The sequence below is a fragment of the Pipistrellus hanaki genome, assembly GCF_964339955.1.
Source record: "Pipistrellus hanaki genome assembly, chromosome: 4".
In the NCBI taxonomy this organism is placed as follows: domain Eukaryota; kingdom Metazoa; phylum Chordata; class Mammalia; order Chiroptera; family Vespertilionidae; genus Pipistrellus; species Pipistrellus hanaki.
In genome coordinates this window covers 79306565-79321717 of record NC_140506.1, presented here as the reverse complement: position 1 = coordinate 79321717, position 15153 = coordinate 79306565, and the positions used below count along the sequence as shown (strand labels likewise).

Below are 15153 nucleotides of genomic sequence, written 5' to 3'. Positions count from 1 at the left end.
CAGCCCCCTCCTCCCCCCTGAGCTGATTTTGCCTGCAGCCAGCAAGACAAACCAAATGTTGTTATTTTAGTATCTGGTTGCCTGTCAGAAATCATTTCTAAAAATGTTTTCCCTCCTTTTCCCCCTTGCTTCCTGAAGCAACCGCATCTGGGGAGCAATTAGGACAGGGTGGCTGGCAGTCCCCTGGGAATAAGAGAGAGAGGGCTGTAGTCTATTGGTACTGTAGTCTGCTGGCTGGGGGTGGGAGGTTGGGGTGAAGGTCTTAAGCAAGTCAGTTCACCTCTCCATGCCTCTGTTTCCTCCTCTATAAAATGAGGATGCTGGCAGCATTTGCCTCCTAGGACTGCCATGCAAGATCTTAGACCCTGCTATTCAATATATATTACCATCAGCATTCCTGGGAGGCAAAGGGCATGAGGACAGCCTGAATAGGGAGGAGGGGGCATAACCGCTGGTCCTGGGCCCTCCTGACCCATCCCTGTCCTGTGGGGGCCTGGGAGGAACTAGGGGGTGTCACTCCCCTTTCTTGCTCTGTAGTCTCAGGTGTGGCCCATGGTCCCGTAGAATCCTAGCGCATACATGTGATAAGGAATCAGAGGGACCGGTGTGTCCCATGTTTTACCAAGAGGGCGATGTGACTCCCAGGATGCTTTGGGGTGTCCCAGGGATATTATATAACTGGAATCGCCTAAGACTGTGGCTCTGCTCGCGAGCCACACGCAACTCTTTGGCCCCTTGAGTGTGGCTCTTCCACACAATACCACGGCCTGGGCCAGTCTATTTTGAAGAAGTGGCGTTAGAAGAAGTTCAAGTTTAAAAAATTTGGCTCTCGAAAGAAATTTCAATCGTTGTACGGTTGGTATTTGGCTCTGTTGACTAATGACTCTGCCAACCACTGCCCTAAGAAGGAAGCGAGTGCCTTTTCATGCTCCTTTAATCTCTTTGAGCGAACACAATAAGGAGCTCGGCTCCGCGTGGTCTGGTCGCCTTCGCCACCGGACACTTGCACATCTTCCCACAACGAGGCGAGTGAGCCCTGGGCTCACGGTCTCCGGCAAGCAACTGGATGTGGTTGGGCTGGAGTAGCATTGTTTCCTATTTTTTGTGTGTTCAGATTTTAGAAAGGATGGCGGGTCAACCTTTTTATTCACAGGGGGAGTATATACGTCTAAATCAGGGGTCTTCAAACTACGGCCCGCGGGCCACATGCGGCCCGCAGAGGAGTCTGATCCGGCCCGCCAGGTTTTTTGGGCAGTGAGCGCAGCCGAGGTGTAACAGTAGGAATTAGTAGTTCATATAGTCCGGCCCTCCAGCTCTCTGAGGGACCGTGATCTGGCCCCCACTTTAAAAAGTTTGAGGACCCCTGGAAATGGTAGCAAACGGGAAGAGTGTTAGAAGGATGGCCCTGGCTCGACATGCCCCGTTTGCAGATGGTCAGTGGGGTCCAGAGAGTTCCAACAGAGCCAGGCCGTCACCGCCAGGGGTGGGCCCAGAAGCTGCAGCTCCCGTGCCTGCCCCTGCTCCACGCGCCCCACCACTGTTCCACTGGGCACCGCAGGCCGGCCCCAGGTGGCCCTTTCTTTCCTCTGGCGTGTGAGCATGGCTGACGCTGGAGGGCCCCCAGAAACTGAGGACTCAGAAAAGCTTCTTAGAGATGTGTCTCGTCCAGAGAGAAAGCAGCCTGTCCTCAGAACCCCGGTCCAGCTAGCAGCTCGCACACTGAAGTTCCCCAAAAGAGCCATCTAGTGGCCTGAACAACTGTGGTCCATCAGGTCTCCCAGAAGCACCTTCTGCTGGGTTTATTTCAGGGGCTCTGTGAGGATGAAAGGGAGCCTCTTTGAATCCAGCCAGACTTAGGAAGTCAGGGTGCCACTGGTCACACCAGGAGAGGTGCCACTGCTCAGGCCCTCAAGTAAGGAACCTAGCCAATAGCAACTCATCTACCCAACCTGGATGGCCCTTGTCCTTGGGGCGGAGAGTCACCCCCAGATGGGGAGGGACAAGAGGAGGCAGAAACCACCTGTCGCCCTGGCACAGGGCCTCTCCCTAGTTCCTCTTCCCACTTTCTCAACTCTCTGGCCCCTCAACCTGCTTAGATAGCCTCTTTGAGCCTCAGTTTCCTCATCTTCAAAATGGGTAGATCAAAAAGCATTTAGCAGATGTTCAGCATTGTATCTATAACACAGTCTATACTCTTTTTATCGGGTTTTGGTAGTCTGGCCATTTATCTCATTATACTAAAATGTAAGCTCTGTGAGAGCAGGTATCTGTCTTTCTCACTCATAGACACAGCCCTCTTGCCTAAGACAGCGGCTAGCACATACTTGCCAGTCAGTGAAATGTGTGAATGAATGCATGAAAGGGTATGATGGAAGTTTGAATGAAACAGTGTTGATAATTTTACCTTCCATTGACTGCTTCACTCTGTGTTGTAAATTGTGCTTTCTTACACTGGTTAAGTCGACATAGCTTCTTATCAACCCTATGAGGTTTAGATATCAAGATGCCCGTTTACATGGGAAGGTTGACTAACCTTTGCAAGGTCACACAGAGCCAGATCTCAAATTCAGAAGAGTGACTCCAGAACTTGCACTTGCGATCCTCATCACCCCGTGTCCAGCCTGTCACCGGAGCTGTGATTACTGCTCCTTCTCACTCGGACATTGGACGTATTCCACCTGAAGAGAGTGACCAGAACTTTCCTTTGGGTGGTCCAGGCAAACGTTGGTTGTGAAGAGGTTTTGCACGTGCATCCTAAAGCCTGTTAGAAATTGTCAGGGTCTAATCAACTGACCGCCAGCACAACCCTCAGTCCAGGATACAGAAATGATTTCCAACAGCCCGGGCATGGGTGTTGCTGTCACTTTAATCCCCCAGGGTCCTCCAATAGAGACGCCTGATCTCTACGTCATGCCAGGTTCACATGTGAATGGGACGTGCCAACCAGGTGCCCACAGTCTGCAGCCAGTAGGCCTGCAAGACAGCAGCCTCCTTCGGGACCTGGGCCAATGCCAACTCGCTGGGAAGCCCCTGTCCCTGGCAGGGTGGGCCAAGGCAAACACAGGCCCATAAAGGAGATTTAGGGGGTGACAGCAGCATATTCATTTGTACCTCTGCATAGTAAAGATAATTTATAGGCAGCTGCTGGGAGGCTCAGTTCCGAAGTCACAGAGAGAAGGCAATATTAGCTGCCTCTCCCTGTCTCTCTCTCCCCACAAATGGCTCTGGCTTTCAGATGATATAAATTAATTGAGCTTGTGTGTATATGCATTTCTATTTATTTATTTACAGGTGTCTTTCCTTATTTATATCACTGGCTCTCTGGACATTTACATTTCTTTAGAGACTCTGCTGTAACGAGCTTACAAGTGTGTCATTCATTACCCACTTGTGGCAGGGTGTGTGTGTGTGTGTGTATGGTGGGGGGAGGGGGGCACCCAGCAGATGCAGAGGATGAGTTTGAAAGCTGATGTCTTTCATCCACAGAAGGCCCATTTTTCTCCTTAAGTGTCCCTTCCCCAGAGGGACCCGGATGGGAGAATGTTAGAAGGTAAAAGCCAGCACAAGGAGGGCTTCTGGGGAATGGAGGCAAGGGAAGCAAAGATGTGTAGGAAAATAAGACCACAGGCTGGGGGTTGGTCTGGAGTGACAGAGACAGAGGCAGTGAGGCAAGAGGACTTTACACCAAGGATCCAAATCATTTTAGGAGCCTTCTACCTCCTGACCCTCCTCCTTAAAGACTTCAGCCACAGGCAGTGATCACCTCCTTCCAGGGTCTTCAGTGGAAATACGTGGGACCCTTCAAGGGTCCCCTTGGAAATACGTGGGACACTCCACAAAGGCAAGGCATTCTTTTTAAAATGAATTTTCCAATTATAGTTGACATACAATATTATGTTAATTTCAGGTACACAACATAGTGAGCAGACATTTATATGCCTTATGAAATGGCCGCCCAGAAAGTCTAGTGCCCATCTGGCACCATACATAGTTATTACAGTATTATTGACTGTATTCCCTATCCTGTACTTTCCATCCCTGTGACTATTTTTATAACTAGCAATTTGTACTTCTTAATTCCTTTCAACTTTTTCATCCATTCCCCCAGCCTCCCTCCCATCGGGTGACTATCAGCTTGTTCTCTGTATCCATGAGTTTGTTTGTGTTTCGTTTGGTCATTTATTTTGTTGTTTAGATTCCACATACAGTGAAATAATGTTGCAGTAAACATAGGGGTGCATAGATCTTTTCAAATTACGTGTTTTGGATTTCTTCAAATAAATGCTCAGAAGTGGGATTGCTGGGTCATATGGTAGTTCTATTTTTAATTATTGGACGAACCTTCAAACTGGTTTCCATTGTGGCTACACCAATTTACAGTCCAACCAACAGAGCACAAGGGTTCCCTTTTATCCACATTCTTGCCAATCCTTGTTTGATGATTTATTGATAATAGCAAAAGGCTAGTTGTTCACAGCCCATGAGAGGAGTGTGTAGGTTTTATAACCATGCTGTGTGATTTGGGGCATGTTACTTAACCTCTCTGGGCCTCCATAGTTTCACCTGTAAAATGTGGATAGAGTTGTTCTGGGATTTCCCGCCTCCTCTCCCCCCAGCTTTATTGAGGTATAATTGACAAATAAAATGGTAAGATGTTTAAAATGTACAGTTTGAAGATTTAATATACGTAAACATTGTGAAACGATTCCCTTCATTGACTAATATGTTCTCAGATTTAAAAAAAAAAAAAATGATCTGCGTCAGGTGTCTGACAAGTTACAGAATACATATTCAATAATTATTAGCGGTGATAGTTGTTATTTCCAAGTTTGGTTTTTGCTAATCTCTCCTACCCTTGCTTTCTTTTTTTCTTTTTTTCTTTTTTTTATTCTTTTTTTAATATATTTTTTTATTAAATTATTATTTTTGTACATATACCAATCCCCCCCCTCCTGTACATACCCTCCCTCCCCAGAGTTTTGTGTCCATTGGTTGTACTTATATGCATGCATACAAGTCCTTCGGTTGATCTCTTATTGTCTGCCTCATGACATACTCTTCCTCGTCAAGATTAGGCCGGAAAACTGCTTTCTCTGTGAAACTCTCCTCCCCTTTCGCTGGACCCCCCCACCAGCTTCCAATTCTTGATGAAACCATGGCACCCACCCACCTCTGCACCCCCTTTTCACTTGTAATCCTGCACTGACATGAATTATGTACATTTAACCCATTGCCCTCTCCTGTGTGTGAGCCCCACCAATAGCAGGAGGCGGGCCTTAATTGGCCTTTCTATCCTCTCCCTCCGCTGTGCCTGGTAGGGCGCAGGCATTAACGTTTACAGACTGAAGCAACCCGAGCTTCTCAACCCTATTGGACCCAGCCCCTTCTTACCACCAACAACTCATTAAAAATAGTCCTTGTAACCATCCTGAAATGAAACCCATACTTATCACCTACTTGCTCTCACAACTCTAAAACAGATCAGTCCACTGCCCAACTAATTATATAAAGAGCATGGAAAAGTAAATGATAATAAAAAATAATGTATGTTGTGTTTTGTAAATGATTAGGCACAACACTAGGCTAGTGCTTCTCAGACTTTCACGTGCGAATGCATCGCCTGGGGACCTGGTGAAAATGCAGATTCTGACTCCCTTGGCCCACATGTAGCCCGTGACCTGCATCTCTACCAGACCCCGAGGGGGCACACTTTGTAGGGAGGGCTGGAAGTCACCTGAAGAGATCAGACATGTGGAAACACGGGGAATTCAGTGGCTACAAATGCAGGTGGGTAACAGGTGTGTTTACTGGTGACTTAGAGCCACAGCTTGTGTGGACGTTGATCATGTCTGTTTTTGAAATCGGAGTAGACTCTGGATGATGTAAAACCTCCCCTCTCATTGAATGGCAATGGCTTTTCTAGAAGATGCGGCTATGCTGAACTTGTTCCCAAGTACCCCATGTTATATGTAAATGGGAGTTAGGTTCCTGGCCCCAGTGATTCAACAGGAGCTGTGCAGCCAGTTGATATCTGAGACCTTCAGCTGCCCTGTAGGACCCAGGACAGTTCTCTGTGCTCAGCAGTGCATATTCCCGAGCTCTGCTAGGGTGCTGGTGTTGTCACACACTGCCTGCCAGGGACACCCCCCTGTCATGGTGGCAACCATAAATGCCAACACGTTTTCAGAACACCTCATGAGGGTCAGTGTCACTTCTATCGAAGCCCTGGCATGAAAGGATTTAAGGATTCTGAGGGGTTTTTAATATATTTTTATTGATTTCAGAGAGAGAGAGAAATAGAGACATCAGTGATGAGAGAATCATTGATCAGCTGCCTCCTGCATGCCCCACACTGGGGATCCAGCCCGCAACCCAGGTATGTGCCCTGACCTGGAATCGGACCATGACCTTCTGGTTCACAGGTTGATGCTCAGCCACTGAAACACGCCAGCTAGGCTCGTTCTGAGATCTTTGAAGCAAGGCTCAGAAGATGGTTACCTGGAGACCCTGGGTCCTTGGTTTTGAGCAGTTGGTCGCCCAGTAGGTGGCTAAGGGAGCAGGGGCTGGGCCCGGAAGGGAGCTGTGATGATCTACAGAGCAGATGCCCTTTCTAGACCACTGGGCCACAGCTCCACCCAGACGATATCATCACATATGGGAACCCCGCCCAGTGTTGACAGCTCCCCTGATGTTGCAAGAGAGGGCAGAAATCCTGGTTTTTAGATGAAATCTCCAGGTATTGAAGTGTTGCCTCCCATTAAAAACCAACCCAATGAAAACGCTCTGCAGAGGAAGCCAAACGTCTATGCACTTGATGGGGCCATTGGCCCCCAGTGTGACCTCTGGTTTGAGTTAAGGCAGTGGTTGGCAAACTCGTTAGTCAAATACAAGTTCATGCCTGTCTCACCTTTGCAGAATAGGTCTTCTAACCCCCTTTTTTGTGTATGCGAACACTGAGCCCCTAAGAGGTAAACTACTTTCCCTCTGTCTCAGGGTAAGGGGCAGAGACCGGCTTCTAAGCCAGCTCCATCCACCCAGCTTCCCCCTCCTCACCCTACGCTGTGCTTCGTGTTAACATAAATAAATTTGCTAAATTGCACCAGAATTATTATTTAGGGTTTTGTTAAACCAGGGACTGTTTGTGCCCAGTGTGGCCCATGGGTTTCTAAGTGCTGGCCGGCCCAGCCACGTTTTGTGCATGCAAATGAGCTGGGCAAGGGGCCTCTCCTAGGTCTATTTGCATTGGCAGCCTGGGTAATTGCATGTCCTAATTGGGTGCAGCCATGCACACTGCTCCTCCACCATCCCTCTACCCTGGCGCGGAGGTCTTTTTGGAAGCAGGTGCGGGCTTCTCCCCCAGTGTCCTTCCCAATGGCCTCGGTCACCTTGGTGATTGGAATGAAGCTCAGACACTGAGTTCAATAGCACACAGCTACTCAGCTGGCTTGCTGCCCTCATGGCACAAAAGGCACCGTAAAGTGGCCGTGATGAGCAAGCGGTGGGGCAGGCGCGTCTTCCCCTCTGAACAGCGGAACTGGCCAGGGATTCCTTTTGGCGGCATGCATATGCCTAATAGCGGCTAAGAGGCATCGTGGTGCTGGCAGGCATGGCCTCTGAATCCTGCCCGTCTGGGTTCCAATCCTGACTCTTCTACTTCCTAGATCTTAACTTTCCTGAAACTCAGTGCTCCCATCAGAAAAATGGGGAGGAAAATCTAGCATTTCCTTCATAGGGTCAACATGAGGGTCAAATGAATAAGTACACACAGCTTGGAACAGAGCTCAGACATAGAAGTGCTGTACCTGTACTTTATTTAAAAAAAATATATATTTTATTGATTTTTTTTTTTACAGAGAGGAAGAGAGACGGATGGAGAGTTAGAAACATCAATGAGAGAGAATCATCGATCAGCTGCCTCTTGCACACCCTCTACTGGGAATGTGCCTGCAACCAAGGTACATGCCCTTGACCGGAATCGAACCCAGGACCTTTCAGTCCGCAGACTGATGCCCTATCCACTGAGCCAAACCGGTTTCGGCTTTACCAGTACTTTCTAATAGATGCATGTTCCGTAAGCACCTTGGGTATCAAGCACTGTGTTATGTGCTTTATAGATTCTATCAGTCCCTGGGAGGAGGTCCCAGGGAGGAAATGGAGGCACAGAGAGACGCAATGACCTGTCCCAGGTTCAGGAGCTGCCAGAGGTAATGATCCAGGAGTGAAGCAGGGAAAACACCTGACGCCGTTGGAGTGTCCGCCTACTCCTCAGTGACTGGCCTCTTCAGGTCCACCAGATAACTCCTCAGTGAGCTGAAATGGCAGGACTTCGTTATTAGATCGTACTGATTAATGACTAACTCAGAGGCTGTCTAGGGACACACAGGACCTGTCACTTTACAGAGGAGAAAGTTGGACAGTTGCTCAAAGCAAGGCAAGAACCCAGGTCTTTTCCTTCCCTGCCCAGTGTTCTTCCTACACAAAAATAAGACCGAAGGTTAATCAACGAGCAGATAGTTTAAAAACCATAGCGACTCACCACCGCCCTCCAAAACAGGACCAGGGGGCTGGGATTCCTTTGACTAAGTGAGTTGAGATCCATCCTGAAGTCTGAACGTTGCAGAACCAGGGAAGGACGGAAACAGACCAGATGTCTCTGGAGCAGCAGCCCGGGTCATGTCACCTGCCTCTCGGAGCCCTGTTGTGTTTAGCATATTTCTACCTGATTGAAATTGGATCTAAACATGCCCAAGGTTGAATGGGAATGGAGGACATCATTGCATTTAATTATTCCTTCGGTATAAAAATGGATTCGAGCAACAGCTTAGTGGGGAGGCGCCCGCAGAGCAATTAGAGTTCTGAAGCGCTCACGCAACCACTTGAATGTGCAATCATTGTAGTAAGTGCATTAAAATAAAAGAAGTCAAAGGGTTGCATTTGCATAAACAACCCAAGGTGAGGGTGTGGGATCAGTTAAACAGAAAGGGGACTCAGCTAGTTGATCATAATGAAGAACTAATAACCAGCCTGTCCTCCAGGCGGAGACCCTTGGGTGTGATGGTTGAGGCCCCCAGGTAAGGAGTAGCGAACCTGACCTGGGTTCACTGCACATTCTTCCTCCTCCCTCCGTGGTGGGCACGTTTTGGAAGCTTCACGTACATTCATTCATTCTCACCAATGTGGGATTATGCTCCTCGTTTTCTACATGAGGAAACTGAGGCATGAGCTTGAGTCACCTCATTCCCAGCAGTGTGGCCTTGGGCCAGTTGTCTAACCCCGATGTGCCTTCTTTTCCTCCCCTTAATTAGGACGAATGCTGCCCGGCTTAGTCCTTTTGGAGAGGATGGGGGACACAGGGTGTGTGAAAGGCCAGAGTATGAGGTCCATGGATGCTGGGGACGCGATGATTATCCTGCACATATTTGCCTAGAAACCTCTCTGGGTTGGTTTTTATAGGAAAGAAACCTGGGTTTGGGATCGTAGATCTCGGGCCTCCAGGGAAAGGAGAGGTAAGCTAGGCAGGGGAAGAGCTAGGGGGAGGTGTGGTGTGATATCATGTTCACAGAGGGGCGGATGGATAAAGAAAGGCTGATATATCCATACATTGGGATCTTATTCAACCTTTTAAAAGAGGAAGCCAGACATTTATGAGAACATGGAGGAGCCTTGTGCTGAGTGACATAAGCCAGCCCTAGCAGGACACAGACTGCACGGTCCCACTTAGGTGAGGAATCGGAAATAGTCAAATTCATCAAAGAAGAACGTAGAGTGGTGGTTTCCAGGGGCTGGGGAGGAGCGAAGTGGGGAGATACTGATCACAAACCCTTAGTTATACACGATGAGTGAACACTGTCCTGTGCTCTTAAACGTGTTGAGGGTAAATGTGTTAAGGGTTCTTCCCACAATAAAAGTTAAAACAGGGAAAACTGGCTACTGGAGAAAACAGTACCGACTCGGGGTGACAGGAGGTGTCAGGCCTCTGGATGCTGCCTGATTCTCCCTGACTGTGTCTCTCTCTGACTTTTCTGGAAGCTGTCTAATGTCTGTGAGCTTTCTATTCCAGAAGACAAAATACCGGTACTTCCCTTCCCGTACACTGGGACCTTTAGACTTCCTGCGGCAGCTGAGCGGCGTCTGGGGCCAGCGGAAGGCCACAGGGCCACACTGAGCCATCACCCATCATGGGGCCTCTGAGTAGACAACCTGTATAAATCAGGAGTCGTGTTAGAACTGATGGCCACGCCTGGTCCTGCTATCAGAAATTAGCCAGAGGCATCAGCTGTTCTCGGATGGTCAGATGAGCTTCATCCAAGGCAGTGTTTCCGGTGTCTGGTTTAGCTGAGGTTCTGCCAGGAAGTGCTCACACACGTGAGCTTTTGAAATCAGTGGTTTATAGAGGTTTTCTGCTCAGGGGGCCAAATTTCAATCCTCAGTTAATGAGGAAAGAGAACAGCCCAAGAATAATACTCAGGATGTGCCTGATGAGAGAGGGTGCAGATGGCTGTAAGGACAGGGTCTCTTCTGCTTACTCTCTGCCCTCTCATTAACTTCAGAGGAAAAAGAAAAAAACACAACAGGCTCAGGGACAGAATTTAAATTCATATTCTTAGACAGCGGGCATCGTTGAACTGATTTTCTGTCTGTTAGAGACAGAAAAAAGGCTTTTGAGCCAGAGGACAGCTGGAAGGAAGAAAGCAGATCAGGTCGGCTCCTGTATTAATCAGGATGAGCTAGATCGTGCTGCACTAACAAAGATCCCCAAATCTCAGTGACAGAAAATGACAGAGATTTATTTCTGTCCCAGGGTGGGGGGAGGGAGTCTCTTCTCCACACTGGACTCACTCAGAAATACAAGAACTGCACTATCAGGAGTGCGGCTGGATGCTATGGCTGAAAGGGGATGTGGCAAATTGTGCCCTGGCTTCTCTGACTCTTGTCTTGGCCACAGCAAGTTGCTTGGCTGTGCCTAATTTTCAGGGGATGGGAAATAGAATCCTATCATGTGTCTAGAAGGAAGAGGACTGAAATATTTGTCAGGCACTTTATTATTGAATACCATCCCTGCCCCTGCTTCCAATTCTGCCTACCTAGGCTATATGGGAAAACACGGAGATACCCCTCCCACTGCCCCATAGAGAAGGGGGAGCTAAATGCTCCTTGTTTACCTCTCAGCCAAACGGAAGAGACACTATACTATAGCAAGTTTGAGAATCAGACTGGTGCAAGTTCCCTTCCTCCCCCAGATGACTCTGAGCAAGTTTACTGAACATTCCCAAGAGTTTTCCCCTCCCAGTGAGATGGGAATACTATTACCTTCTTGAAAGTTATTCCTGAAGGTCAAATGAGATATCAGATATAAAGACTTGGCATGGTGCCTGGTGCCTGCTACGTGCTCAAGAATGTTGTAAGAACACCTTGGCTCCTCCTCCTGTTAAATGGCGAGGAGTGCACCTCCTCATGGGGTGACTGTTGCTATCCAGTAAGTCATACCTGGGACTTACTTAGTTTGTGGTGCTGGCTCATGTCATTGCTCGGGGAGTGCATTAAGAGGCTGCTGAGGATTCTTCAAGGAACTCTGGGTGGAAAGAAGAGAAAAGAGGACTGTCAGTGGGATTCAAAAATAGACATGGAGCCTCACTGAGGGGGATTTCTTGCAAGTCTATGAGGGGAATTAAAAAAGACCTAAACCAGCCCTGGCTGGTTTGGCTCAGTGGATAGAGCGTCGGCTTGCAGCCTAAAGGGTCCCAGGTTCAATTCTGGTCAAGGGCATGTACCTTAGTTGCGGGCACATCCACTTTGGGGGGCGGGGGGTGTGCAGGAGGCAGCTGATTGATGTTACTCTCTCATCAATGTTTTGGGCTCTCTAAAAAACAATAAAATATATATATATATATATATTATTTTTTTTTTTAAAGACCTGAACTAGGTATCAGAACTGGAAGGTCCTGGTCACCAACAAAGATATAGCATCGGCTCCTGTTTGTGATCAGGCAACCTCTCATGACTCAAAACAGACTCGGCTCTCCCTTCGTGGCATCTCTTTATTTCCTGCCACCTACCCCGTGGCCCACCAGCTCCTGCGCCTCAAGCTCCTGGTGCTTTGAGGCCCTACTCACTGTCTTCTCCCTTTCTGTAGCTCCCTGCCTCCTGGTGGCTATTTGAGGTGATATGCTTATCCCAGCTCCATTTATCTGGGTGGAATAGATGGGAAGGGAGGCAGATCTTGTGGTACAAAGCCAGGCTGCAGTGGTTAAGAAGACAGGGTAATGGAATGGGTAGCCCATACCACTTGTTAGCTGATGCTTAGTTTCCTCGCCTATATAATGAAAATAACAATAATATTCATCTTACAGAATGGCCACTAGGGATCTCAGGGTCCACTGTCATTCTTATTGTCACTCTGATTGGAGAAATCAGTGCTGGATGCTAGGAGACACCGGGCAAACAAAAAAGGGCAGCCATGATAGGGCTGCTTCTCCAGAGCACTGCTGAGCCAAACGGGGCACTGGGGGCACAGCGAACTGCACCAAGCCCCGGGGCGGGCGCCTTCTAAACGCACACTCCGGGAGAGCTGGAGTCTGCATTCTTCTTCTTCTTCTTTTTTTTAATAAAGATTTTTAAATGGCTTTTTAGAGAGAGGAAGGGAGAACGAGAGAAACATCAATGTGAGAATTGAAACATCAATCAGCTGCCTCCTGCATGCCTGCCACTGGGGATCAAGCCCACACCCCTGGGCATGTGCCTGGACCAGGAATGGAACTGGCAACCCCTCGCTGCATTGAATGATGCCCAGCCATCTGAGCCACACCAGCCAGGGTTCAACACTGGTCTGCCACCCTTTCTTAAAGGGCCAGATAGAAATATTTTAGGCTTTGCGGCCAGACAGCCTCTATTGCAGCTGCTGACCTCTACTGTTGAAGCAGCCCTAGATAATTCATAAATGGACAGGCATTGCCACGTTTCAATAAAAGTTTATTTGCAAAAACAAGTGGCAGGTAGGAATTGGCCCGCCAAGGAGTTTTGCAGCCAGAGGAGGAGGCACGCTGAGTGCCAGTCTCCTGGGCTCCAGCGCTGCTTCCACTGTCCGTCAGTCCAGACCATCCCCGTCCTCAGGAGCCCTTTGGAGGCACATTTAGGAAAACTCACAGGGAAGTCTTCCCTCAGAGTTCCTACAGCAATGCATTCAAGGCACTTCTGCAGCAACGGCATAGATTTATGGCACCAATTAGTGTTCCCTGTGGCTTCAGAGGTCTCCCGGAGGGCTTGCTTTAGGGCTGAGGGTGCTCTGTCAGGGTACGGCCTTGGCAGTGGGTGTCAGCAGGAGCAACATGCTTTCGAGATGACCCGGGGAGGAGCTGAGTATGGGGCGCCCGCTTTCCTGGAAACATGCACCCCGTGCATTGTCTCCTGGCCCACCCCATGTGACTTCATCAGTACTGCCCCAGGTAGGGGCATGGAGAGCCAAGGCTCAAACACAAGAGGGTCACAGGTGTGCGTCTCCACTGGGATCCATTGCAAGGACCATTCGTTCTCCAAACACCCAGGGGCGTCTCTCCTTCGGAACTGACGCCGGGACACTGTATAACTTCTCTTACGAACATAGGTCTATGACTACATCCTGAAGGCAGTGGAACGTATATAATATCCTACTGATATTCTCTCCCTTATAACTTCACCATGGCATCGCCAGCCCTTAAATAAGCCATCAGGGCACTCTCTGCTGAAATTTAACAGGAAGCTGGAACAAAATGCCCCTAGTCCGGCGGCAGAGACAGTCCAGGACACTTCCTTGAACGGGAGGTACGGTTCATAACAAGCCTGGCGACTCACAGGCCTAGCCCTCCTTTCTAGTTAGAGCATCTCAGGTTTCCAGATGGGGAAACTGAGGTCCAGAGAGAAAAGTCTTACCCGAAGGTAAGCTTTTGGCAGAGGTGGGGACTAAAACCAGGGTGCAGACTCCCACCCCTCTGTGCACCCCTCTCCAAGGGCCATCCGAGGTAGCGTGATCGCTGAGTAAAATTTATCTTCCGTGTCTCTTTCCCCGTCTCCTCCAGGACGGCTACTTCTCTCACCGGCCCAAAGAGAAAGTGCGGACGGACAGCAACAACGAGAACTCGGTCCCCAAAGACTTTGAGAACGTGGACAACAGCAACTTCGCCCCGAGGACGCAAAAGCAGAAGCACCAGCCCGAGCTGGCCAAGAAGCCCCTGAGCCGGCAGAAGGAGCTTCTGAAAAGGAAGCTGGAGCAGGACAAGGGCAAGGGGCACCCCTCCCCGGGCAAAGGCGCCAACGAGGTGCTGCCTCCGGGCGAGAGAGCCCCCGGGAACAGTAGCCGCGGGAAGGAGGCCGCCCGACAGCCCCACGCCAGGAAAAGTGGGGGCGGCTCCCCTGAGATCAAGTATGACCAGCCCCCCAAGTGCGACGTCTCGGGCAAGGAGGCAATCTCCGCCCTGTCCCGCTCCAAGTCCAAGCACTGCCGCCAGGAGATCGGGGAGACCTACTGCCGCCACAAGCTGGGGCTGCTGATGCCCGAGAAGGTGACCCGCCTCTGCCCGCTGGAAGGTAAGCCCCAGGCCCGAGGCTGGGCCGGGAGAGGCGCCTCCTCTCCAGCTCTCCCGGCCCCCTTCTGCTCACGCGCTCAGACCTGCTGAGAATGGCCACCCTGGTTTTCAAACCCCAAATCAGGTCACAAGACCTGACTTCTTTGGTACCACCTGAATTCTCAAGTTTCCCACGGAAAAGTATTTTCAGTATCAAATTGCCTTTAGTTCTAGCTTTAACCAGGTGCCGATATGGCAAAGGAGGGAATACGGTGAAATCAGGCTATGGTGGAAGCGGCAGAAGGCGAGGTGACTATACTGATAGAGTTGGTTTTCTGTCTCAGCAGATTATTGGGATTAAAACTGACACAGATATTATTGCAATCGAATACAAAGGTTTCTAATTGGTTGCATTGACTTTCGAGGCTCTGAAAACCAGCCTTCCCATTTTCCTCCATCTAAAATTTCTTCCTTCCTTCCTCCCCTCCCTCCTTCCTAAATTTTTCTCATTTTCTTCCTATTTTCTTTCTTCGCCATTTCCTATTCCTCCCTTCCCCTCCCTGTCTCTCTCTCTCCCCTGCCCTGAGCTGGACACTCCTCGTGTGCTGGTGACCAG

The 15153-nt window shown here is 49.4% G+C and overlaps 1 protein-coding gene across 1 annotated transcript in view; it reads left to right on the top strand.

The window, feature by feature from the left end:
- Positions 1–15153, top strand: part of XYLT1 (xylosyltransferase 1) — a 307371-nt gene that overhangs the window by 164806 nt on the left and 127412 nt on the right. The window contains exon 3 of the mRNA XM_084880756.1: positions 14052–14559. Coding sequence (XP_084736882.1) covers positions 14052–14559 — 508 coding nt within the window. The remainder of the gene's footprint in view (positions 1–14051; positions 14560–15153) is intronic.